The sequence below is a fragment of the Eschrichtius robustus genome, chromosome 12, assembly GCF_028021215.1.
Source record: "Eschrichtius robustus isolate mEscRob2 chromosome 12, mEscRob2.pri, whole genome shotgun sequence".
Taxonomy (NCBI): Eukaryota; Metazoa; Chordata; class Mammalia; order Artiodactyla; family Eschrichtiidae; genus Eschrichtius; species Eschrichtius robustus.
In genome coordinates, this window is record NC_090835.1 from 84,847,051 (window position 1) to 84,869,918 (window position 22,868).

At 54.0% G+C, this 22,868-nt stretch overlaps 4 protein-coding genes across 18 annotated transcripts; 3 read left to right on the forward strand and 1 right to left on the reverse strand.

Annotated features, from left to right (window-relative positions):
• Positions 1–4: 4 nt before the first annotated feature.
• Positions 5–3,685, forward strand: GPANK1 (G-patch domain and ankyrin repeats 1). Of its 3 annotated transcripts, none has more exons than XM_068559006.1 (4): positions 5–279; positions 834–989; positions 1,261–1,965; positions 3,059–3,685. In XM_068559006.1, exons 3-4 carry the CDS (start codon positions 1,367–1,369, stop codon positions 3,501–3,503), a joined length of 1,044 nt encoding a protein of 347 aa, XP_068415107.1. In that variant the 5' UTR covers positions 5–279; positions 834–989; positions 1,261–1,366; the 3' UTR covers positions 3,504–3,685. The 3 variants fall into 3 exon arrangements, with proteins under 3 accessions (XP_068415107.1, XP_068415105.1, XP_068415106.1); XM_068559004.1 differs by having other exon boundaries at positions 1,264–1,965; XM_068559005.1 differs by having other exon boundaries at positions 852–989; positions 1,264–1,965.
• Positions 3,686–4,734: 1,049 nt separating this feature from the next.
• On the forward strand, positions 4,735–7,186 carry C12H6orf47 (chromosome 12 C6orf47 homolog). Its single transcript, XM_068558495.1, has one exon. The coding sequence runs from the start codon at positions 5,553–5,555 to the stop codon at positions 6,444–6,446; it is 894 nt and encodes a 297-aa protein (XP_068414596.1). The 5' UTR covers positions 4,735–5,552; the 3' UTR covers positions 6,447–7,186.
• Positions 7,187–7,317: 131 nt separating this feature from the next.
• On the reverse strand, positions 7,318–9,521 carry APOM (apolipoprotein M). The gene is made up of 6 exons (XM_068558496.1): positions 9,226–9,521; positions 8,698–8,852; positions 8,335–8,408; positions 8,143–8,241; positions 7,867–7,965; positions 7,318–7,458 (listed from the first exon to the last, which is right to left on the reverse strand). The coding sequence occupies exons 1-6, from the start codon at positions 9,337–9,339 to the stop codon at positions 7,433–7,435; spliced, it is 567 nt and encodes a 188-aa protein (XP_068414597.1). The 5' UTR covers positions 9,340–9,521; the 3' UTR covers positions 7,318–7,432.
• Positions 9,522–11,610: 2,089 nt separating this feature from the next.
• BAG6 (BAG cochaperone 6) lies at positions 11,611–22,623 on the forward strand. 13 transcript variants are annotated; one of them, XM_068557143.1, is made up of 26 exons: positions 11,611–11,866; positions 12,494–12,614; positions 13,647–13,764; positions 13,879–14,075; positions 14,312–14,365; positions 14,526–14,600; positions 15,219–15,457; positions 15,969–16,098; positions 16,588–16,785; positions 17,013–17,265; positions 17,620–17,697; positions 17,809–17,916; positions 18,039–18,151; positions 18,260–18,347; positions 18,553–18,836; positions 19,236–19,533; positions 19,692–19,861; positions 20,060–20,113; positions 20,225–20,327; positions 20,418–20,542; positions 20,722–20,868; positions 20,969–21,028; positions 21,139–21,282; positions 21,364–21,471; positions 21,993–22,139; positions 22,434–22,623. In XM_068557143.1, exons 2-26 carry the CDS (start codon positions 12,507–12,509, stop codon positions 22,527–22,529), a joined length of 3,495 nt encoding a protein of 1,164 aa, XP_068413244.1. In that variant the 5' UTR covers positions 11,611–11,866; positions 12,494–12,506; the 3' UTR covers positions 22,530–22,623. The 13 variants fall into 13 exon arrangements, with proteins under 13 accessions (XP_068413244.1, XP_068413246.1, XP_068413243.1 ...); XM_068557145.1 differs by having other exon boundaries at positions 11,611–11,843; XM_068557142.1 differs by lacking the exon at positions 11,611–11,866 and adding an exon at positions 11,896–12,010.
• The last annotated feature ends 245 nt before the right edge of the window (positions 22,624–22,868 follow it).

Below are 22,868 nucleotides of genomic sequence, written 5' to 3' on the forward strand. Positions count from 1 at the left end.
GGCCAGGGAGCCTGGGAAATATAGTCGTGTGATTCCCGGTACCGTGGGGTCGAGAAGGGCGGGGAGAAGAACAAGGCTGCCGGGGTCGTTTCCTGCCGCTCCCCTCACACAGCGAGCCTCAGGCCCCGGCGCGGTTCCGCTTCCCAGGGCATTGACCTCATCCGCTCCAGCCAGCCTGGTCCTTATCGCCTGTCGAGCTCCTTGCCCGAGTCAGTCCGCCAAGGAGACCCCCGAAGGGGCCAATGCTTCACCCTGGGGTTTGGGCTCCGGAGGCGGGAGGTGAGGCCGGGTTCCGTGCCGAGGGACCTGGGTAGGGTGTACTGGGCTGAACTGAACGGCGACAGAACCAGGACGGCCCCGTGCGCTAACCTGAGGTGGCGCCAGCCATTCTGCTGCTTGTTCCCTTGCACTCTTAGGGCTTGAACGGGGCTGCTGCAGGCGCTAAGTGTGACCTTCGAACCCTGGTCAGAGTAATGGTGAGGGGCTCTGAGGCGTTATTTCTTTTCACGGTTTCTGGGCATTCTCCACCTCAGGGCCTTTATTAACCCCGAGAGAAGTTTCCCAGGGACAGAAAATGAGCTCGGAGCGGGGGCCACCTTGAGGGAGGCGAAGGGCATTGTGGGGGCGTTATGTAAAAGCAGCACCCCAACCGACGGATCCTTCTCGGTCCTCGCGCTACCTGGGCACGTGGTGCGTTGCGTGTGTGCTATTGGAACGATTCCAAGGCGGGAAACAGCCCGGCGCTTGCGCGCGCCTGCGCCCTCAAGTAATTGCCACCCAAGCCACGCATGCGTCTTTGTGCCGTGTGACTCTTTGTCTACTCCTTTGCTTAGAGTAGCGCCATTTTGCAGTACGGAACCTCTCCCTGAAATCTGCTTCCTGCTTCCGGAGAAGTGTCAAGTCTGTCAAAGTCTTTTTGTTTGGAAAGACGTTACCCGAAATAGGATCGAGGAAGATTTAAAGAGCCAGGCTGATTGTTTTTCTTAACGGTATGTCTTACGCGGTGGTAAAGTAGCCTCAGAGAGCCTATTATTTATTGTTGATGACGATGGGAGTGGGGGCGGAGCGCAGGACCTCTGGGCAGCTGTCTTACGGAGACTTCTTTGTTAACCTTTACTAAGGGGCATGGTCTGTTACTGTAGGGTTTCTTGTTTTTCCACATGATCTATGGTCCTCAGGCCCTGCAGGGTCCTAGGTTGTGGGGTCACTTTTGGGTTAGGAGGGGATTTTTGACGCTAAGGATACTTTTCCTTCTCCCAGCAGGTGTCTGGAGGTGGCTCTGGTCACTGCAGGACCACCAGGGGCTTGGCTTCCTTGTTTCATCCTCCCCCTGCCTAGTCTCATTTTCCCAGATCTCCCAAAAGCCATGTCCGGGGCCTCCCTCATTAACTTTACCCGAGCCACTGACCCCAGTGATCTCTGGAAAGATGGGCAGTTGCAGTCACAGCCTGAAGAGCTGAAGCCCACCCTGGATGGAGCTGCAGCCCGGGCTTTCTACGAAGCCTTGACTGGGGATGAGAGCAGCACTCGTGAACCCCAGAGGGCTCAGTCTGAGTCTGCCAGGAAGAGAAGAAGAATGATGAGGGAAGCTGCAGCAGGAGTATCAGGAGGACATGGACAAAGGAGATCCCTTGGGGCAGAGGACAAGATGACCCACCGGATACTGAGAGCAGCCCAGGAGGGGGACGTGGCAAAACTAAAAAGACTGTTGGATCCCCATGAGGCAGGGGGAGCTGGGGGGAATATCAACGCTCGAGATGCTTTCTGGTGGACCCCCCTGATGTGTGCTGCCCGAGCAGGCCAGGGGGCAGCTGTGCGCTATCTCCTGGGCCGTGGGGCTGCCTGGGTGGGGGTCTGCGAGCTGGGTGGCAGGGATGCTGCTCAGCTGGCAGAAGAAGCGGGCTTCCCTGAGGTGGCCCGCATGGTCAGAGAGAGCCCCAGAGAGACGAGCAGTCCAGAGAACCGGTGAGGGGAAGCCTTATCTTCCGTTGTGTTCTTTCCTTCCTAGCTACTCCACACCAGAGGCCCCAGAACAGAGCTGGAGGGTTGGTTCTCTCCCCTGTCCTCTAGTGTAGGCTAATAAGGCAGTCTGGTTACGGACATGAGCTCCCTGGGTTTATTTTTTTTAATTTAAAAAATTTATAGGGCTTCCCTGGTGGCGCAGTGGTTGAGAATCTGCCTGCTAATGCAGGGGACACGGGTTCGAGCCCTGGTCTGGGAAGATCCCACATGCCGTGGAGCAACTGGGCCCGTGAGCCACAACTGCTGAGCCTGCGCGTCTGGAGCCTGTGCCCTGCAACGGGAGGGGCCGTGATAGTGAGAGGCCCGCGCACCGCGATGAGGAGTGGCCCCTGCACCACGATGAAGAGTGGCCCCCGCTTGCCGCAACTAGAGAAAGCCCTCGCACGAAACGAAGACCCAACACAGCTAAAAATAAATAAATTAAATAAATAAATAGCTATTAAAAAATATATATATTTATTTACTTTTTAGTTTTTATTTTTGTATTTTATTTTTTTATTGAAGCATAGTTCATGTATGATACTATATAAATTACAGGTATACAATATTAGTGATTCACAATTTTTAAAGGTTATAGTCCATTTAAAGTCATTATAAAATGTTTGCTATATTCCTGTGTTTACCCACTGCCTGGGTTTAAATCCTGACTGTACTTACTTGGGCAAGCAACCTAATGTCCATGTGCATCAGTTTCCTCATCTAAGAAATGGGGCAATAAGAGCACCTTTCTCAAAGGGTTGTTAGGATTAAATGGGTTAATATATGTAAAGTGCTAGAACAGTGCTTGTAGCATAGTAAGCACTATACAAACATTAGCTATAGTAATTATTATTATTCCTCCCTCACCCAAGAGCCTTGTGAGGCCTTTTAACCTCTTCTCCCAGCTATTCCCCTTTGGGTCCCTTGTTGCTAAGTGGGGAGGAAGGCAATTTGTTCCTCAGCAGAAATACTGGAAGGGCCCTGTCCCACCCTGCCACCCACCTCTGAGGCCTAAACCCTTGTGCTGCCCTTAACCCTTTCTCTTTTTTCTCTGCAGGTCCCGATCCCCCTCTCCCCAGTACTGTGAGACTTGTGATGCCCACTTCCAAGACTCTAACCACCGTACATCCACTGCTCACCTGCTGTCATTGTCCCAGGATCTCCGGCCCTGCAACCTGCCCCTTGGGGTGCCTACCTCCAGCCCAGGCTTCAAGCTGCTGCTGAGGGGGGGCTGGGAGCCTGGAATGGGGCTGGGACCCCGGGGCGAGGGCCGTGCCAATCCCATCCCCACTGTCCTCAAGAGGGACCAGGAAGGATTAGGCTACAGATCAGCACCCCAACCCCGAGTTACACATTTCCCAGCTCGGGATACACGGGCAGTGGCTGGGAGGGAGAGAGCCCCTAGGGTGACCACACTGAACCGGAAGGAGGAGAGAAGGCAGGAGGAGAAGGACAGGGCCTGGGAGCGGGATCTGAGGACATACATGAACCTTGAGTTCTGACCTTGGCAAGTTCTGACCCTCGTCTGCTGCTGAAGTCTGAACTTGGGCCCCTGACCTAGGCACTTGGGCTTCTACTTCCTGGGATCTGCCCAGGTTCCAGACCTTCAGGTTTTCATCAGTGGGCTCTGCCTTTGGGAGAAAAGAGGCTGAGAGTTGAGAAATAAATCAAGCTTTTCCCCCTCTTTGGTGTTTTATTCACTTTTCTGGAAGCTGTTGCAGGGAAGCCGAACAGGCTGGGGGCCACATGAAATTCTACCTGAGCCAGAAGAGGCAGCCCTGCTAGGTGGTATGATAGGGTCACTTCCCTGCCAGTCTGGTTCGCTTCTAGTCCCAGCCACTGCCCAGAGTGCCCCACCTATTTTTTTAATCCCTGAACCAGGAATTACCCATCTCTATGCAAGTCTAACCTCCCCCAGAAGGCATCCCCTGCCCACTCCAGCCAGTTCAATCACTGATTTCACAAAATTCATATACTATGTGCTAAGAATGGGAGTAATAGACTTTCCCAGTCTTCAGGTTGCTCACAGCTGGAGGAGACAGGATGTGATCAAATACAAGTGATAGAGGAAGTCAGGGAAGGCTCAGATGTGATGAGGGTGGGTAGGGTCTTGCAGGAAGAGGCCAGTGTGATAGGAGGGCCTAAGATTATGCAGCCTGTAGGCTATTAGCTGAACTGGGACCAGAACTCTGGCTTCCCAAATATACACTTTAAGCCAAAGTTCTTCATTTTGATACCTGAAAACTCCTGAGGGCAGGAAGCACATCCTATTTGTCTACACTTGTCCTTCCCACACTTCCTCTTCCGCTCCTCCCTTGTGCTGCTCATACTAGGTGCCAGGCACATGAAGCGCTCACTGTCGTCAAATCCAAGAGGTAAAATCCGTGCATGGAGGAGCAAGGAAGGGCTACTCAAGTCCCAAGCCTCCTCTCAGCTTTCTTTTCCGGAAAATCCTTTCATGAAGTCATAAACAAGAAAAGGGGACTAAAGCGGGCGGGCGAGTTTAAGGGAACACTGGCGTCACGGGGGCTCTAGACGACGAAAAGGGAAAGCTGGGTTTACATTCAGGTGTTGAGTCCCTGTGATCTTGGCTCTGCGCCCCGCGGTACGGCCCGGTGCGCACTGATGGCGCGCACAAGCAGCGCGGGCGGGGGGCGGTAGTGGATCGGCAGGGTCCGCCCCGCGAGCTTCGGGCTCCGCCTCCGCCTGTCCCTCTAGTCCCGGTGCAGCTGCTTCCGGGCTCTGCGGCTCCGGGCGGATCTGCGAGGCCGCGGCCCGGACGCTGGGCCCGGGAGGGGCTGCAGCGCCTGGACGCCTGGCTCCCCAGGCAGGCCCGCGCTTTGCCTCGCAACTGGGATCTCCGAGGACATCTCCGGCCTGACCTCGCGGAGACCGAGTCTCAGCTGCGTGCTCAGGGGCCGGCGGGGCCACTTTATAGGGTTCATAGCCCTCTGAATCAAGGGACGAACGTTGCTGGCTGGAGTTTGTCGGATACCTCTTCCCTCACTCACCTAACAGGAGACTTCTTCCTGAGCTGCCTTAGGGCAGCAGTTCAGGACTCTCCTGCTCCGGAGCACCTAGGACCCGGGGCCACCTTCCTTCTTTCCTTCCTTCGTGGATGGAGCACCTCCTCCCCCGTTTCTGGGGCACCTTGGGGCGTAGCCTTGGTGAGTGAAACTTGGGGTGCTGCCTGCTGGGAAAGAAACCTGGAAAACAGGGAGGACACTGTGGGGGTGACCCAGGCTTTGTCAGATCCTGAGACTTTTGGAATCTTGTGTGTTGGGTGGTGGTGGTGAATGAACTTGGATGTGCCTTCCTTTACCTCAAAACTGTAAAGGAAACAAGCCGCTTGACACACTTGAGGCTGCATGACCAACCAGGGAAGTGGGGAGCTACTTCTGAATTCAGAGTAGGACTCACCAGCAGATACCTGTTCTTCTGAGCCTGAACAGACTGTGGCTTCTGAGGAAACCCTCAGCCCCCAAACCTGAGAGTCTAAGCAGTGCCAGGAAGCAGCCCCAGAATTTGGGGGCTCATTACACACCCCAACCATGTTCCTGCGACAGCTTGGTGGCTGGCTACCTCGCCCCTGGGGCCGCTGGAAATCAACGAGGCCTGACCTGCCCGCCCCAGAACCCAGACGGATGGACAGCTCCTCTGAGAATTCAGGGAGTGACTGGGACAGTGCCCCAGAAACCATGGGAGATCTGGGGCCTCCCAAGACCAAGGACTCAGGTGCACAGAGGAGCTCTGGGGCTGCTCCAGAACCAAGCAGGGAGTCCCAAGTTGAGCAACTGGGGTGCAAAAGAATGGATTCTCTCAAGTGGGACAAGACTGTCTCTAGCACTCAAGAGTCTGGGAGATTGGAGGCTGGAGAGACCATTCCCAAACTAGGATGGGATCCTGTGGACTCAGGTAGCACCAGGAAGCCTGGTGTGTCCCCTGAAGAGGGACTGAGTTCCCCTGGGCCTGAAGCCCCAGCGGAGAAGCCTGGCCAGCATCAGAAGCTGCTGGGCTGGCTGCGGGGGGAAACAGGTGGGGGAGCAGGGGCTCCCTACCAGTACCTGGGGGGCCCAGAGGAGTGTCTGCAGATCTCCACCAACCTGACCCTGCATCTGCTGGAGCTTCTGGCCTCAGCCCTGCTAGGGCTGTGCTCAAGGCCCTTGCGGGCAGCCTTGGACGCGTTGGGCCTGCGTGGACCGCTGGGCCTCTGGCTGCATGGGCTACTGTCCTTCCTGGCTGCCCTGCATGGGCTCCATGCTGTGCTGAGCCTACTTACCGCTCACCCCCTGCACTTTGCCTGCCTCTTTGGTCTTCTACAGGCCCTGGTGCTGGCTGTCAGCCTCCGGGAGCCCAGTGGGGATGGGGAGGCCACTGACTTGGAGGGCGAGAAGTTGGGGAGGGAGGGTGAGGAGCAGAGGGGAGACCCAGGAAAGAGGCTGTGACCACGTGGTGGGGTGTGGCCCAGGGTCCCACCCTCAGTGGGTTGGGAGCAAGGGTGAAGATAGTGTGGGGACATGATCCACATTGTAAGCACAGGGACCTCAGGGATGGGGCAGAAACCCCGGAGTATGAGGGCACAGAGCCCCCCTTCACACACAGCAGAGCTGTTTAGGGTGTCTGTGTTTATGGACAGTGGGGGCATTGGCCTTGAATTCACCAGCTATTGTTAATTTTTGCTTTTACATTTCTCCCACTTTTTTTCTTTTCCCACCTCCGCTTTTTAAAAACCAAAAAAAAAAAAAAAGTGTGGTGGTGGAGAATAAAGACTAAAGGGTCTTCTCTACCTTTCAAAACTCTCCAGGGGTGGAGGAGACTAGAGGCAAGACAGACAGACCTCTGGGTGGGGTAAGAGGGTGGCTGAGAGACTCAAGGGATCCTGTGGATCCTGGGATCTGTGCTATCTAGGGAAGAGTGGCACTGCTAGGTGGGTGGATTAGGGGGTCTGGATGGGGTTCCCACAGGTGATGGGGAGCCTGCAGGGGGGATCTGGGTGTTCCTAGGAGCCAGAGGGAGTGGGGATGGTGCTGGCAGTGTTGGCAGGAGGGCCAGCTCAGAGGGGCTGGCAGCTCATAGGCAGCATGGGGAGCACTGGAGTTTGCAGACCCCACTGGGGGGTTGGCTTTGCTCACTCAGCAATAAATAACTGTGTCACACCAAATCCTAAATACACCACTAAAAGTGAGAGTTACTGTCGCTCAGTGTCCTTCCTGACGCCGTCCAGCTGGGGGCTTAGGTGGTAGAAGGTCCAGAGGGAGTATTGAAATGGGGGGAGTGGGACTGATGTTGGGAGACAAACCCCCAGATGAGATGAGGATTGAAAAATCATCTTTATTATTCTTGAAAGGGAGTTAAGAGTCTCCAGCTTCTCCCCCCACCACAATCTCAGTTCCCACTGTATCCATCTGGGGGGCACAGATGAAGCCACAGGTCAGTTACTGGACAGCTCACAGGTCTCTGGTGGGAGGAGGGAGAAAAAAAGAAGATGAAAAGGAAGGAGACCCAGGGAGAGAGGCAAGGCTGACGGTAATGGGATGAGGAAGAATGCACTCCCTCATTCCCCCATGTCAGAGAAGGGGTCTCTGAGGCCTTTTTTCGCTACAGACCTCTGCCCCCTGTCTGCCCCTCTGCCCCTTTTATCCACTGCAAACTCAGAAACCTCTCTTTTGAGTATCCCAGAGCCCATCCTGGCTCCCTGTGGTGCCATCACAGTCTGTGACACAAATGGAAGTGTCAACACAGCCAGCGTGATGATGTCGGCCTTTGGCCATGCCCTCTGGTGACATCACTTGAGTCCCTTTCATCCAGCACTCACAGAAGACTTGGTGAGTCCTAGTTGTTTTCTGTGGGACTCTACCCCCTCACCTTGATTCCTGGGAGTCAGTAAGAAGGCCTTAAAGTCGAGGCAGGAGGTCAGGGACTGGAATTCCTCCACACACTTCTTGGGAGGGTGTGGTGAGCGATCTGGAAGAGCAAGGCAAGGCACGTGAAAGCCCATGCTTCTCAGCACCGCCCCTGGTGAGGCCCTCATGGAAGCATGCAGCCCTTCCTGGGATGATGTCATGGAGCCCAGAGAAAGGGGCTCTCTTGCCCCCCGCCCCCACTTCCCCCCAGCGCTTCCTGCCTGGCACCCTCACTCACTGTAGAGGAGGAAGCGCTGGTAACCCTGGCCTGTCTCTTTCAGCATGATTCCACCTGGGCATGCGCTGGAGAAGAGCTTGGTCTTCATGTCAGGGCGGCCTGTCAGGGTGGGTGGGGAAAGTGTGAGGACAGAGGTACAGAAGCAAGCCAGCCCAGGGGGCTTGAGGAGAGTGAGGGCTGGAGAGAACCAACCTTCAGTTCTGAGATCTGTGCTCCCCTCAGACAGGTGGTAGATCCATTTCCGGGGCGCACAGAGCCCATTTTTCCTGCAGAGGTGGTGGTGACAAGGAGGAAAGACTGAGTGACACCTCAACCACTCAGTATCAGCCTCTATTTATTCCATCTTATTCCCTCTTGAAGCCTGGCTCCTCTTGGGTTTCAAGCTACCAAGGGATGGTTAGGTCCCTATCTCTCCGGAGAGAAACTAATAGAGCTGTTGAACTCAAGTGGACCAAGAATAATGGATATGCCAAAGAGCCCAGCTCTTTGTGGGTGGGTGCTCACAATTTAGGCAGAGACTGTACCTACTGGTGCCTCTGCCTCCTCACCACTCACGTGCGGATGGTAGCTCGAAGCTGGAGCTGCATGGGGGCAGAGCCCACGGCCATGTTGAAGACAATGTTGTCCACAGGGTCAAAAGTCGCCAACTCCTCCTTGGTGGGAGCTGCCCCTGCGATAAAGTACCACCGGCCCAGGTGGGGCTCTGGGAACTGGAGAGATGACAAGGGGAGCAGAAGGTGGGTCTCACTACAGAATCCATCCAACCTCTTCATCAGTCAGAATGACAATGCTTAGGGGTGAAGCTGTTGGCTGCCTTTTTCCAACTGAGGGTTGGATCCATGACAAGGAGTCACTAAATGACTTTTCCTCTTTGCCCCTCCTCAGTAAACCCCACCTCCCAATTCTACCATGTCTTCACATTGATGGCCATAGTCCTAATATTTTTTTTACTTCTTGTTTTCATCCTCACAACACCCACATCCTCTTCCTCCCTTCCTTTCCCAGTGTGGCTGTTTGGTCATCCTAGGCCACTTCTCAAGGCCTCCCCAACCCGGCAAAGCTTCCCACATTCTCAGTCCATACCTCTTTCCCATCTGCTCCTTCAGTTGTCAGTTGACTGTGCTCAGGGCACTGGTAGATGGAGTTAAGGAGAATGCCATAGAGGTAGAGTAGAGCTGCCCAAATTTGGTGGAACATCTTCAGGCAGGAGGGAGCTGGGGGTCTGCGTGGAGTGGCTGGTGCCTTAACTGCTCTCCCCCACTGGCTGCTCAGTCCACTCTGCTTCCAGCCCCCTTGCCTCGACCCTTGACCCTTTCACCTGCTAATGAGTAACTTCAACCTTGTTTTCCAACCCAAGCCTGGATTACTTACAGTGTTTGGGACTTCCTCCCCATCTTCTAAATGCAACTACTCCACAGTACATCCTGGCATGTCCAGGGTCTCCCAGGAATTAAGAGAGCTGAGACCTCCAGGTAGGCCTGTGATCTTTTAACCCATATCTGAGCTGGGATATCTGCTGTGCTGTGCAGCAATGAAGAGAAGTGGATTGATTCTTTCATTCGCTCACTTAGCAAACTAAGTGTTTTTGAGTTCCAGCTGTTGGTCAGGAACTGGCTAAGCCCTGGGAACATAACAATGAGTAAGACACAGTCCCTGGCCTTGAAGAAGTCAGTCTATGGAAAACTAGCTGTGTAAACAAATCATTGCAGTACAATCTGGTAAGTGCTTTAGAACAGGTATGAACCAGGTGCTGGAGCATGGTGGATGGGAGGCTTTCTCTCTGAAGTTGTTAATTGGGGAAACAATATGTACACCCCCCAGAAAAGTTTGCTCACACATGAGTTCATTCACTCAATGTTTATTAGTATAAGTAAGAGCCTACATAATCTAGTGGTTAAAGAGAACAGACAGTGGTGTCAGGCAGAGTGGGTCCAAACCCTTAACTCTACTTATCGATCTTGGATAATTTTATTAATCTTTATGCCTGTTTTTTCATCTGTAAAATGAGCAAATCATCCATCTCATAGGATTAAAAGAGCTAATGCACATAAAGCCCATAGCAAAGGCTTGCACATAAGTCCAAAATAAATATTCGCTATAATTAATAGTAGTGTTTGTAAAGTACTTATTAGTCTCTGGTGGGTATTAAGTTCTCAAGTAACAGCAGGTAGGGAAAGAATTGTCAAGAGGCAGTCATTGGGTAGTGAGTGCCAAGTGGGTGGAGCAGTTAATGTAATGGAAGGTGTGGGGCTTCTTTTATATATTATTTATAACCCACAGACTGCCATAAAGGTTTGTTCTGAGAGGTGAGGCTTGCTATGGGCTTGCGATTTAGTTAAAAGAATAAACTTTGGATGATGGGTATATGAGGGTTCATTATTACTGTTTTGGGGTAATGTTTGACATTTTTTATTAAAAAAACTAAAATACAAGTTATTGGGGCAGTAAAGTAGAAGTGATTGACCCAAGGGAGTCTGGTAGGCCTGAATTTGTCAGTTCTGCCACTTACATTCGCCTAAGTGTACTCACCTGTAAAATGGATGTAATAGTTATCTCAGATGTTGAAAGCCTTTTAAATATGACAGTACGTGAAACCCTCAGCAAACTGGCTGGCACAAACTAGGGGCTCATGTACAGGTGCTTACTAGAACTCTTAACTGAAACAGTACTGGGACTTAGGTATAAACTACGAATCCCAGAAAGGGTGGGCACCAGAGGCAGGCACACTGGCAGCAACGGGTCTGGCTGGAGCACCGCGGGGCCCAGGTCTCTGCCCGAGGGGCTGGGGGAGAAGAGGACAGAGGGACGGTAATCCCCCCGGACCTCCGGCCCGCAGAAGCCCTTAGGCGGCCCTTTCAATTCCCCAGGGTCAGAGTCTTGTGTTTCGGTCCAATGTAACTCCATTTGCTCCCAATTCCCAAACTCGGAGGCGTCCTTTTTTAGACAAAAGTCCTGAAAAGTAGCAACTCCTTCGCTTCTCCAAAACATGGCGTGTCCCCTCGGCCGCACACCGCCAGGGAAGAACATGGCGCCACAGAACGCCCACCGGGCAAAACCGAGGCCAAACCCAACGACGCCACCGCACGCAAATCAGCTCGAGAGCCACCTCCAACAGCCTATGGAAAGGGTGACTTCCGGAGGCGCCGAAGGAGTGCCGCAACGAGGACGATGGTAAGAGGAAGACAGAATTCTAGGTGGCCAGGACAGTGCCGCCTCAAATTCTCTGCCGGCCAAGATTTTAACATAGATTAGCGAGGCACAATCCCCAGTCTCCAAACTCCGAGATCCATATAACTGTTCAAAGCCGCTCTCGAGGCAGTCGAAGAGTCCCACCTGATAATTTTTTTTCAGGCATTTATAGCGGCCACCACAACCCCCTACTGCTTAAGCGCGCGCACGTAAGAAATGGACAGCACCGGCGGGGGTGGAGAGATGCCTAAGCGTGTACGCATGCGTAGTGCGACGCACGCAAGCGCAGTACGGTCCCCCGGGCGACGGCGGCGGCGGCTCTTCGGGGTGCTCAGCTCCCTCCCATCTAGGCCGGCCCCGGCCCGTTTAGCCCCCAGGAACTCACTATTTGGGGCCGCGGACTTTCTCGTCGTGCCCCACAAAAGTAAAGCTTGGGGACCTGGGGGGAGCCGGAAGTACCGCCTCGCGATCCCCCAAATACTGTCGGAAACGGAAGTGGCCGTCGGAGGCAGGTTGGGGGAGGCCGGAAGTGACGGTACCGTGGGGAAGTCGGGGGCGGAGCTGCGGGGTTGTGGGGTGTGTGTGGGTGTGTGTTTGGTCTGTGTTGGTTGCGTCGCTCTGCTAGAGCACCGAGGGTAGGTGGAAGAGGGAGGCAGTCAGCAAGCAGATCTGGCCCCCCGTGAGTGTCCGTCATTTCGGGTCTGTCGTGACTTAGGCGGGTTCGATGGGCGTGGCGTGGCGTGGCGCGCGTGCGCGAAACCACTTTCTCCGCAGATTCTGGCGCGACCCTCGGTCTCTCGTTGTCCCAGGGTTTGCTGACTTCTCGGGCCCTTGTCTTATCGCGACCAGTGATGACACTGGTCTTGTGTTTCCTTCCTTCCCTGCTTCCTAGCCCGACTGGCTCTCCCTTATTGTGATTGGCATCGTGGAGCCCCTCCCACCTGCCGTCCTCCAGCTCCCTGTGCCGTCGATCTCTTGCCCTTTGTGTTTCTCTCCCTGTGCCCCGGAATCTGAAGGGGAATGGGGGAGGGTGTGAGTGTGTGTGCCTGTGTGAGAGAAACTCTTTAGGTATTGGGGCGGAGTCTCGGGCCGGGGAGGCTTCCGGGTATATAAAAATCTGCTCTGGGCGACAGCGGACCTCCCTCATAACATTCTTCCTTAGAGAGCTGTCGGCCATGGAGCCCAATGATAGTACCAGTACCACTATGGAGGAACCTGACAGCCTGGAGGTGCTGGTGAAGACCCTGGACTCTCAGACCCGGACCTTTATTGTGGGGGCCCAGGTGAGACCCTAGTACTTCTGGGAGACACCCATTAACCTTCCTCTTATAGGTTCCTTATTCTGAGAGAAGAGCGTAATTTTCTGGTTTTCAAATTTTCTTTCATTGATTCCTTCGTTCATATTGTAGCCAGAACATTTTCTGATGTTTCCTCTTTGGCTTTTGTTGGGGAAGGCAGATTTTCTTTTGCCTTCCTCCACCTGGATAAAACTCAGCGCAGAGGGAAAGAAGGAAGGAAGAGTCTGTATTCCAACATCATAGATGAACCCCAGCCCAAAGGGAGAGACATGGCTCCTGCCTTTGGGAAAGGAAAGAGAACACACAGACCTAAAATACAAGTGTGTCTTAAAAGCAAAAATTGGTGAGGTCTGTACTGTGTAGTTAAAGGATAGAAGTCAGATCCTGTAATGTTCATAATGCAGGTGGAGCCCTAATAGACAAAATCGTGAGGTGGTTGATTTATAGTTTTAAAACACAGTGTTACATGTATTTAAGGAAACCATATAGGCTTGTGTGATTAGGTGTATGTAAACAGTTTGGTACTCCTCAGGAGTCAGTTGTCTAGTTAGGAAAAATGTTTTTCTCATTTGCCCCTTTTTCTTTTTTCTTGCTTGAGTCTGCCTTCCTTAATCTGATTTTGTACTCCATGTTCTTTGTTACTGCTTTTATCTTTGAGACTACGGTGTTGGTATCGTTCTGTGTTTGGGGAGGGGTCACCGGTATCTTTAGACACGCACATTCCTTTGGGAGCCAGGCAGAGAAGGAGAGAAGAGAATGTCAGTTGACTTTTCTGTTTTTCAGCCCTGTAGTTTTCTCCTAGGTCTATAACCTGAAGTTCTTTATGTTTATTGTAAGTGTTTTGACAGGTGTTGCCTTAGTTCAGGGCTTTGCACAATAATTACCTCACAATTAAGACAGGCAGGTAGTGGTTTTATGATGGGATGGTTTTTACCCCTCACAAGTGGGTTGTCCCTCTGCTGTCCTTCTTTTTTCTTCCATTCCCTGATTCCTATTTACGTCTCTTCTTCCTTACAGATGAATGTAAAGGAGTTTAAGGAGCACATTGCTGCCTCTGTCAGCATCCCCTCTGAGAAACAACGGCTTATCTACCAGGGGCGAGTTCTGCAGGATGATAAGAAGCTCCAGGAATACAGTAAGAGGGTGGGGGAGGCAGTTCAGAGCTTGCGGCTGCTGTTCAGAGGGATGAGCTAAGGCTGTGGGTTTGCCTGATCATACAGTGTTTCGGTGTGTATGTCTTTTTCTGCAGATGTTGGGGGAAAGGTTATCCACCTTGTGGAACGGGCTCCTCCTCAGAGTCAGCTCCCTTCTGGAACGTCTTCTGGAACAGGGTCTGCCTCAGCCACCCATGGTGGGGGACCCCCGCCTGGTACTCGGGGGCCTGGGGCCTCTGTTCATGACCGGAATGCCAACAGCTATGTCATGGTTGGAACCTTCAATCTTCCTGTAAGCTTGTGTTTCACATGGGAGGGTTTTTCTGGGGGTAGTTTTGGTTGTGGTAGCAGTCAAGAGCTTATAAGACAGGTGTCTCAGTGTTTAGATTGGGTTTGGAGGGCCCTGTGGTCTGATGATGGCCTCAGTCTTTGAGGAGATAGGGGGTGGGGCTCCAGAGAATCAGTTGGAAGTGCGGGGGCCTTAGTATTTGACTTCTCCCAGAGCAACTTCCCTTACCCTTTCCCCAGAGTGACGGCTCTGCTGTGGATGTTCATATCAACATGGAACAGGCCCCGATTCAGGTATCACGGGGCCTGGGAGGGTCAGGGAAGGGGATCTGGGAGAAGGAGGCCATGAAGTGGGGGTGGATCTGGCTGAGGAGATGGCTGGGACCTGGTTTAATAGGTGGTGGAGCTTGTGGCTTATCTCAGACCTGTCCTGATCTTCTCTTTCTTGTTGTAGAGTGAGCCCCGAGTACGGCTGGTGATGGCTCAGCACATGATCAGGGATATACAGACCTTACTATCCCGGATGGAGGTGAGTGGGCAAGGCTGGCTAGGGTCTGTCTGTCTCACCCCATCCTCCCTACCCCTTTTCTCGTAGCCTAGGGGTGGGGGCATGACTGGCCACATCCACTGGATTCTCCCTTCCTAATCTAGTCTCTTTGCAGTGTTCATTCTTTGGGGCAGAAAAAGTATCTTTGTGAGGCTGTTTCGTCCCTGCCAATCCTCTGAGTACCGGGTATCTGGGCAGTTTGTTGCAGACTTGTCAGATGATTCTCACGGCATGTTTTTTCAATTAAATACGGATTCCGTGCTTTTCTGTTCCTCGCTTATCATATTTGATACTGGGTGGGATGGCCTAATTTTATTAGTTTGCGTTTGCAACCAGTGGCCTTTCCTTCTTTTCTCTTGGAGGTTAGGAAACCACAGGCCATACTTTTTGTTAGTAATTTGTTTGCAGGTATCATGGGTATTCATCACGCATCTAACTTGTGTAAGTCTTAGGGAGTTGCTAGGGAGTCAGGTACAGATGCAGAGCCCTGCCTTCAGGGAGCTGAGTTAGCACATTCTCCACTCAGTCTGCTTTGACCTGAGTAATTTTCTGCTGCTGTCTCATCTTGCCTTTGGTGTCCTGACTCTTCCCCACCTTCAGTGCCGAGGGGGACCCCAAGCCCAGCAGAGTCAGCCGCCCCCACAGACGCCAGCTGTGGCCCCGGAGCCAGTAGCCTTGAGCTCTCCAACATCAGAACTGGTCGAAAGTGAAGTGCCTCCTCGGGAGCCCATGGAGGCAGAAGAGGTGGAGGAGCGTGCCCCTGCCCAGAGCCCGGAGCTCTCCCCTTCTGGCCCAGCCCCAGCGGGCCCAACACCTGCCCCAGACACAAATGCACCCAAGTGAGAGATGGAGGGAACCTTTTGGGGTAGGGGTGGGTTGGGGATTCTAAGTGAAGTATGAGGACCAGGAAAGGTCTGATGGCAGAGGAAGGATTGCTTAGGGGTTCTACCTGTAGAGTTAGTGTTGAGGGGCAGGGAGGGGCTCCAGTGTAGGTAGATGGGGTTAGGACTGGCCACTGAGCCAGAAGCATTGCTTTCCCTGGGGCAAGGAAATCCAAGTGGTGCTTCTTGAGCCTGATTAAGATTCTGTCCTGAGTTCACACAGGCCCCATCTGTTTTTTAGGGTTAGTGTTTTGCCCTTGTAGGTACAGGATTGTATGGTGGGGAGGGTGGAAGCAGTTTATTTTCCTCTTCCCATCTTCCCCTGGGTAAGGTTAAAGAACAGGAGCTCTGCTAGTTCAGGAAGGGATTGGGCCAGGGGTCTGGGAGGCCAGGAAGAGGTAGGGCAGATATGGTGAGGTTGGGAATCTGAGGGAAGCCTTGGCTCACTGCCCCTTGGGGTTGCCCACAGCCATCCTTCCCCTGCGGAGTATGTCGAGGTGCTTCAGGAGCTACAGCGGCTTGAGAGCCGCCTCCAGCCCTTCGTGCAGCGCTACTATGAGGTTCTGGGTGCCGCCGCCACTACAGACTACAATAACAATGTGAGCCCGCCCACCCCCTCGCCCAGTACTCCCCAGTGGGGCAGGGAGAAATGCAGATCACCCCTTCCCCCCGCAGAAGACACTGCCTTCGACAGAATAGTTGCTCTTTAGATTTGGAAAGAAGTGATCTTTTTCTCTGTGACAGAGAAGGAGGATCTTTTTCTCCCTGATCTCTTTATGATGACCACTGTCACTGTCCTCGCACCCTCTTGATCCCCTCAGTGAGTTATTTAGGAAGTTTATAAAGTAAGGGAGATTAGCAGGTGATAACTGATTCATCGTAGAGCTTATTTTATCAGGAAGCTGTTCATGTGTATAAAATAGAATTTACTTGCAAAGATGTGGTCTACACAGAAGCTTCTAAGCATGTACTGGAAGACGTAGAGGACGTGAGAACGTGATAATTTCAGGAAGGTGCTGTTTTTGTTAGCGAGGTGGATTCTAGCCTAAAGTTTTCTGCCTTTCTGTGTTTGGCCCCGGGGAGTACAGCAAGAGGGCCGTGAAGAGGACCAGCGCTTGATCAACTTGGTGGGGGAGAGCCTGCGGCTGCTGGGCAACACCTTTGTGGCGTTGTCTGACCTGCGTTGCAATCTGGCGTGTGCGCCGCCGCGTCACCTGCACGTGGTCCGGCCCATGTCTCACTACACCACCCCCATGGTGCTCCAGCAGGCAGCCATCCCCATCCAGGTGGGTCAGGGGAGCCTGGCCTGAGGGAGAATGGAGGGCTGTCAGTGGAACGATCCAGCATAGCTATTGGGCTCAAAAGAGGTTAGAAGGGGAGCATACTTTGGAAGGGGAGCATACTTTGGTGACGCAGGATGAAGGAGCCTTTAGAAGTACAGTGTGCCGTGGGGTGCTCTGGGTTAGGCTCTGGTGTTTTTCTCACTTCTGCCCCATCCATCTCTATCGTCCAGATCAACGTGGGGACCACTGTGACCATGACGGGGAATGGGACCCGGCCCCCCCCGACTCCCAGTGCGGAGGCATCTCCTCCTGGTCCTGGGCAGGCCTCATCCCTGGCCCCCTCTTCTACCACCGTCGAGTCTTCGACTGAGGGGGCTCCCCCGCCAGGACCAGCTCCCCCACCGACCGCCAGCCACCCGAGGGTCATCCGGATTTCCCACCAGAGCGTGGAACCCGTGGTCATGATGCACATGAACATTCAAGGTGAGTTAGGAAACAGTCGCTGGCAGAGCAGAGCAGTGCGATGTGGGAGGTGGGGTTGGCGCTGAGGTGTGAGGGCGCCAGGGTGGGAAAGGAGAGGCCAGGGCTGATGGCGGTGGCAGGGGAACCGAGCAGAAGCTCTTCTGGTTGGTGTGGGGGGGGAGGGGCAGGAAGAACTACTTGTCCTCGGAGAGTTGTTTGCATGGTGAAGGGAGCGTCTCCTCCTTGGCTAGATGGAGTGAAAGGCAGGCTTTGTGGTCGGGGGAGTGGAAGCCTGAAGCGCGCCGATCTCAGGAGGATACAGTTAGGCCTTGGCCCCGCCTATCTCAGGGCCACTCTCTCTGTCTCCTTGCCCAGATTCTGGCACACAGCCCGGTGGAGTTCCGAGTGCTCCCACTGGCCCCCTAGGACCCCCTGGTCATGGCCAGACCCTGGGTAAGAGTGAGGGCATCAGAGCAGGCTGAGCTCTGGGTAGAGAAGGGGTAGGGCCAAGTGGGTGGGTTGAAGGGGGTCCAGGTTCAAGGTTACATCAGACCCACCCCCCAGGCTCCACCCACATCCAGCCGCCCTCCCTGCCCCCTGAGTTCATGCACGCCGTCGCCCACCAGATCACACATCAGGCCATGGTGGCAGCTGCTGCCTCCGCGGCCGCAGGTAATGACCTGAAAGGGGAAGCCTGGGAGGTGGGGCCTGGTCCATGGTGGTGGGCATCATCCACTGGCAGGCCAGGGCCCGGCCCTCAGCCCTCTTCGGTCTCTCCCCTCTGCCACCCACAGGACAGCAGGTGCCAGGCTTCCCGACAGCTCCCACCCGGGTGGTGATTGCCCGGCCCACCCCTCCACAGGCTCGGCCTTCCCATCCTGGGGGGCCCCCAGTCTCGGGGGCTCTGGTGAGTAGGGGTGGGGGAGTTCCACTGGGGAAGAGTATGGGGAGAAAATCCTATGGTGGGGCATGGAGAGGCCAAGACTGAAAGCCTGCCCTTCTCCTCTCCCCTCAGCCGGGCGCTGGTCTGGGTACCAACGCCTCTTTAGCCCAGATGGTGAGCGGCCTCGTGGGGCAGCTTCTTATGCAACCTGTCCTTGTAGGTGAGTACTTGTTCTTCCCCACTTCAAACTGAAGAGGTTTCCATGGCTCTGAAGGCTGATGCTGCCTTCCTGGTCTCCTCACTGGCACTTCCCAGTTCTCTCCGTATTCCTTTGTTCTTGCTTTTCTACTGGGAAGACCAGAATGGAGATGCTGTGGGGTCTTGATTTTCTTGAGATTTCAACTTTCCTCTTTTGGCCCCTATAGCTCAGGGGACCCCAGGAATGGCTCCACCTCCAGCCCCTGCCACTGCATCAGCCAGTGCCGGCACCACCAACACAGCTACCACAGCTGGCCCTGCCCCCGGGGGGCCCGCCCAGCCTCCACCTCCTCAACCCTCCGCCTCTGATCTTCAATTCTCTCAGCTCCTGGGGAACCTGCTGGGGCCTGCAGGGCCAGGGGCTGGAGGGCCTGGCATGGCTTCTCCCACCATCACTGTGGCGATGCCTGGTGTCCCTGCCTTTCTCCAGGGCATGACTGACTTCTTGCAGGTGAGTGGCTGGCTTGCTCCTCACTTCACCCTTCCTGTTCCTGGGCGCAGCCAGGCATTGGAGTCTTGTTGCCATTATATTGCCACTTGGAAGGAAACTTGGGAATTTATTGACTCAGAACCCTCCATTTTGGAGATGAGGAAAACAGGGCTTGGAGAGAGAAGCATAGTAATTTGGGTCACTGCTTTCTGACCTAACCCAATCAGAGGGAGAGAGGTAGCTGCTCAGCCTGACTCTACTCTGGAGAAGCTACAGTGTGTATTCTGCTTTAAGGTGCAAAGACTGGAATAGAGCTCCACGTCTTCCAGACTCCTGTTGATTTGTGCCTTCCTGATGCCCTTTTATGTCCTTGTCCCCGTTCTCACTTCGTCTTCTGTTCATTCCTTCTCTGTGGGGCAGGCGACACAAACAGCTGCTCCGCCCCCTCCGCCCCCTCCGCCCCCACCCCCGCCTCCGGCCCCAGCACAGCAGACGGCGCCTCCACCAGGGTCCCCCTCTGGTGGCGCAGGGAGTCCTGGAGGCCTGGGTCCTGAGAGCCTGCCGCTGGAGTTTTTCACCTCAGTGGTGCAGGGTGTGCTGAGTTCCCTGCTGGGCTCCCTGGGGGCTCGGGCTGGCAGCAGTGAAAGTATTGCTGCTTTCATACAACGCCTCAGTGGATCCAGCAACATCTTTGAGCCTGGGGCTGATGGGGCTCTCGGTGAGCAAATGGGGGTGCCTTGGCCTTCTCTAGGGAGGGGCAACCAGGGGACGGTAGATGGCCTTTGTTAGGGGTATTGCCAAGGTGGGGTGAGGCTGATGGGCTGGTGGGCAGGCCAGGTGGTAAAGGCCACTGCTAACTTCTGCCCCTGTCTCTAGGGTTCTTTGGGGCACTGCTCTCTCTTTTGTGCCAGAACTTCTCCATGGTGGATGTGGTGATGCTTCTCCACGGGCATTTCCAGCCACTGCAGCGGCTCCAGCCCCAGCTGCGATCTTTCTTCCACCAGCACTATCTGGGTGGCCAGGAGCCCACACCTGGTAACATCCGGGTAAATGAAGACCTTGGGCCCAGAGCTCTTCTCCGTCTCACCTTCAGTTACTTATTCCTAACTTTGTCCGTTGCCTAAAGCTGTGACTGCCTCAGCTCAAGCCCTGGGCTTGGTGGGGGAGGAGGGGGAAGCGTCTTGAGGGGTGTGGGACTTGGTTCTAAACTTGTGCTGTTCTCTTCCCCCCACACCGCCCCCAAGACGGCAACCCACACATTGATCACGGGGCTAGAAGAATACGTGCGGGAGAGTTTTGTGAGTAACACTTCCCCATCCCTTCCTGTCCTGGCTCTGGTCAGGATAGCCCACGGCTCCCAGTCTCTCAGGGCTTCTGATTTGGGGGTCTTTGTGTGTCTTGTCTCTCAGTCTTTGGTGCAAGTTCAGCCAGGTGTGGACATCATCCGGACAAACCTGGAATTTCTCCAAGAGCAATTTAATAGCATTGCTGCTCATGTGATGCACTGCACAGGTCAGGGGCTCGCTAGGCCGGGTGAATGGGGCATGTTGGATGTGCAGGGCTGCTGGGTGCCAGCATTCCGTCCTTATTTCTCACCCACAGACAGTGGATTTGGGGCCCGTTTGCTGGAGCTGTGTAACCAGGGCCTGTTTGAATGCCTGGCCCTGAACCTGCACTGCTTGGGGGGACAGCAGATGGAGCTTGCTGCTGTCATCAATGGCCGAATTGTAAGCATCACCCAGTCCGAGATTCCCAGCCTTTTGTTTCTTCAGGTTTCTGTTTTCTTTGGTATCCTGCAGTTTTCTTTTCTTTTTTCTTTTTCTCCAAACTGCCATCCTTTACTGTTTGGTACCTTTCGAAAGCTGTTTGAGAGTTTTGTGTTCCAAGTCTGCTTTCTGCCCCCCAGCGTCGCATGTCTCGTGGAGTGAATCCGTCCTTGGTGAGCTGGCTCACCACTATGATGGGACTGAGGCTTCAGGTGGTACTGGAGCACATGCCTGTAGGCCCTGATGCCATTCTCAGATATGTTCGCAGGGTTGGTGATCCCCCCCAGGTAAGGGACCTGATGGGCTATGGGGTCAGGGGACTCGAGGGAACTGCAGAGATCTGAGAGGGCCTTTTGTGGTGGTCTCCTTCTCTGTCCTTTTGCACAGACGCTTCCTGAGGAGCCAATGGAAGTTCAGGGATCAGAGAGAACTCCCCCTGAGCCTCAGGTACCAGGGAGAGGTCGAGGAGCCAGATAATGTGGAGTGGAGGGCTGGGGCCGGAAGGGCTGGAGGCTGAGAATTCTGAAGCCTGGGTCTTCCCACTGTCTGACTGCCAGCGGGAGAATGCTTCCCCAGCCCCTGGAACAACCGCAGAAGAGGCCATGTCCCGAGGTCCGCCTCCTGCTCCTGAGGGAGGCTCCCGAGACGAGCAGGATGGAGCTTCAGCTGAGACAGAACCTTGGGCAGCTGCAGTCCCCCCAGTGAGTGTCAGGAGGTGGTCCAGTGGGCTAAGGCAGCTGAAAGTTGTGGGAATTACTATTTTCTTATCTTTTCCTCCCCAGGAATGGGTCCCTATTATCCAGCAGGACATTCACAGCCAGCGGAAGGTGAAACCGCAGCCCCCCCTGAGCGATGCCTACCTCAGTGGTATGCCTGCCAAGAGACGCAAGGTTAGTTTGCCTCTTCCCTGAGGATCCCTCTTTATCCGAATTCCCCTGTTGTGCTTAGAGTCAAACTAATTAGAGCTGGAAAGAATTCTTCCTAGTTTAGTCCCGATTTAATTGATGAGGAAACCTTTCTGGCTCAGACTTGCTCACGGTTGTTGCCCCACACCTTTACATTAGTCTGTCAGCAGTCCTTGTCATCCCTTAGTTGCCCAATCCCCATGTGACCAGGGCCCATCTTCCTTAAGATGGGCTTCCTCTTGTGGACTAGCTAGCTGTGAGTACTGGGTGGCTTGACCCATCTTGCCCCTCTTGTTTTGAAGACCAAGTCCAGCACATTCAATAGTGTTTTTGGCCAGAGCCAAACAAAATTAGGAAGGCATTTCTGCTGTCAAAATTACACATGGACTGTTTCCCTTCTCTCCGCTAGCATGGAGACTCAGTGGTTGACTCATGGGAAGGGTGAGCTGGGTGGTGGCATTGGATCTGATGTTGATCCTCTTTTCCCTTTCAACCCCATCCCCCAGACGATGCAGGGTGAGGGCCCCCAGCTGCTTCTCTCAGAGGCCGTGAGCCGGGCAGCTAAGGCAGCCGGAGCTCGGCCCCTGACGAGCCCCGAGAGCCTGAGCCGGGACCTGGAGGCACCAGAGGTTCAGGAGAGCTACAGGCAGCAGGTGCCCCCACCTTGAAGCAGCATAGGGATGGTCTAGTGGGAGGGATTGGGCTAGGGTCCCTCTTCCCTGGATCCCTTCAGAGATGAACTGGTTAGTCTGGGGCTACCACTTGGTTTTATAATGTTGTTTTCCCCTAGGGGCATCTGGGAAGGCTCAGTGATGCCATATTGGGCTACTGGACAGTACATGGCTGGTGGGGAAATGTTAGCTCCTGAGGGATGACTTGTGTGTGCTTGCTGGGATCCTAGGGGCTGGGCCAGTACCACTGCAACCTGCTTTGCTCGCTCTCTCTAGCTCCGGGCTGATATACAAAAGCGACTGCAGGAAGACCCTAACTACAGCCCCCAGCGCTTCCCTAACGCCCACAGGGCCTTTGCTGACGATCCCTAGCTCTTTGCTCCATGGCCCTCCATCATCAGGGGACCATTTCTCCCCTCTTCCTTCACAGTATTTAAGAAATAAAGTCAGATTTTCCTGGCTCTTTCTTTTGGTCTCTAAATTGTCTTCGTTTAGTCTAAGCCCCTTAATCTTCTATGAAGTTGGTTTTATAATTCCCAGGAACCCACCTATACTAGACAGCTTTTAACATTTCAACACGAGCAGATGTGCAGTATGATGTTTTACTGTTCATGCAGCACAAGCGTACAAGCCTGTTCTGAGGTCAGCCATTTTCAAGGAAAACTGTGTAAATGAGATGAAAGAAACCTACTGCAGGTACATGCTAGGATA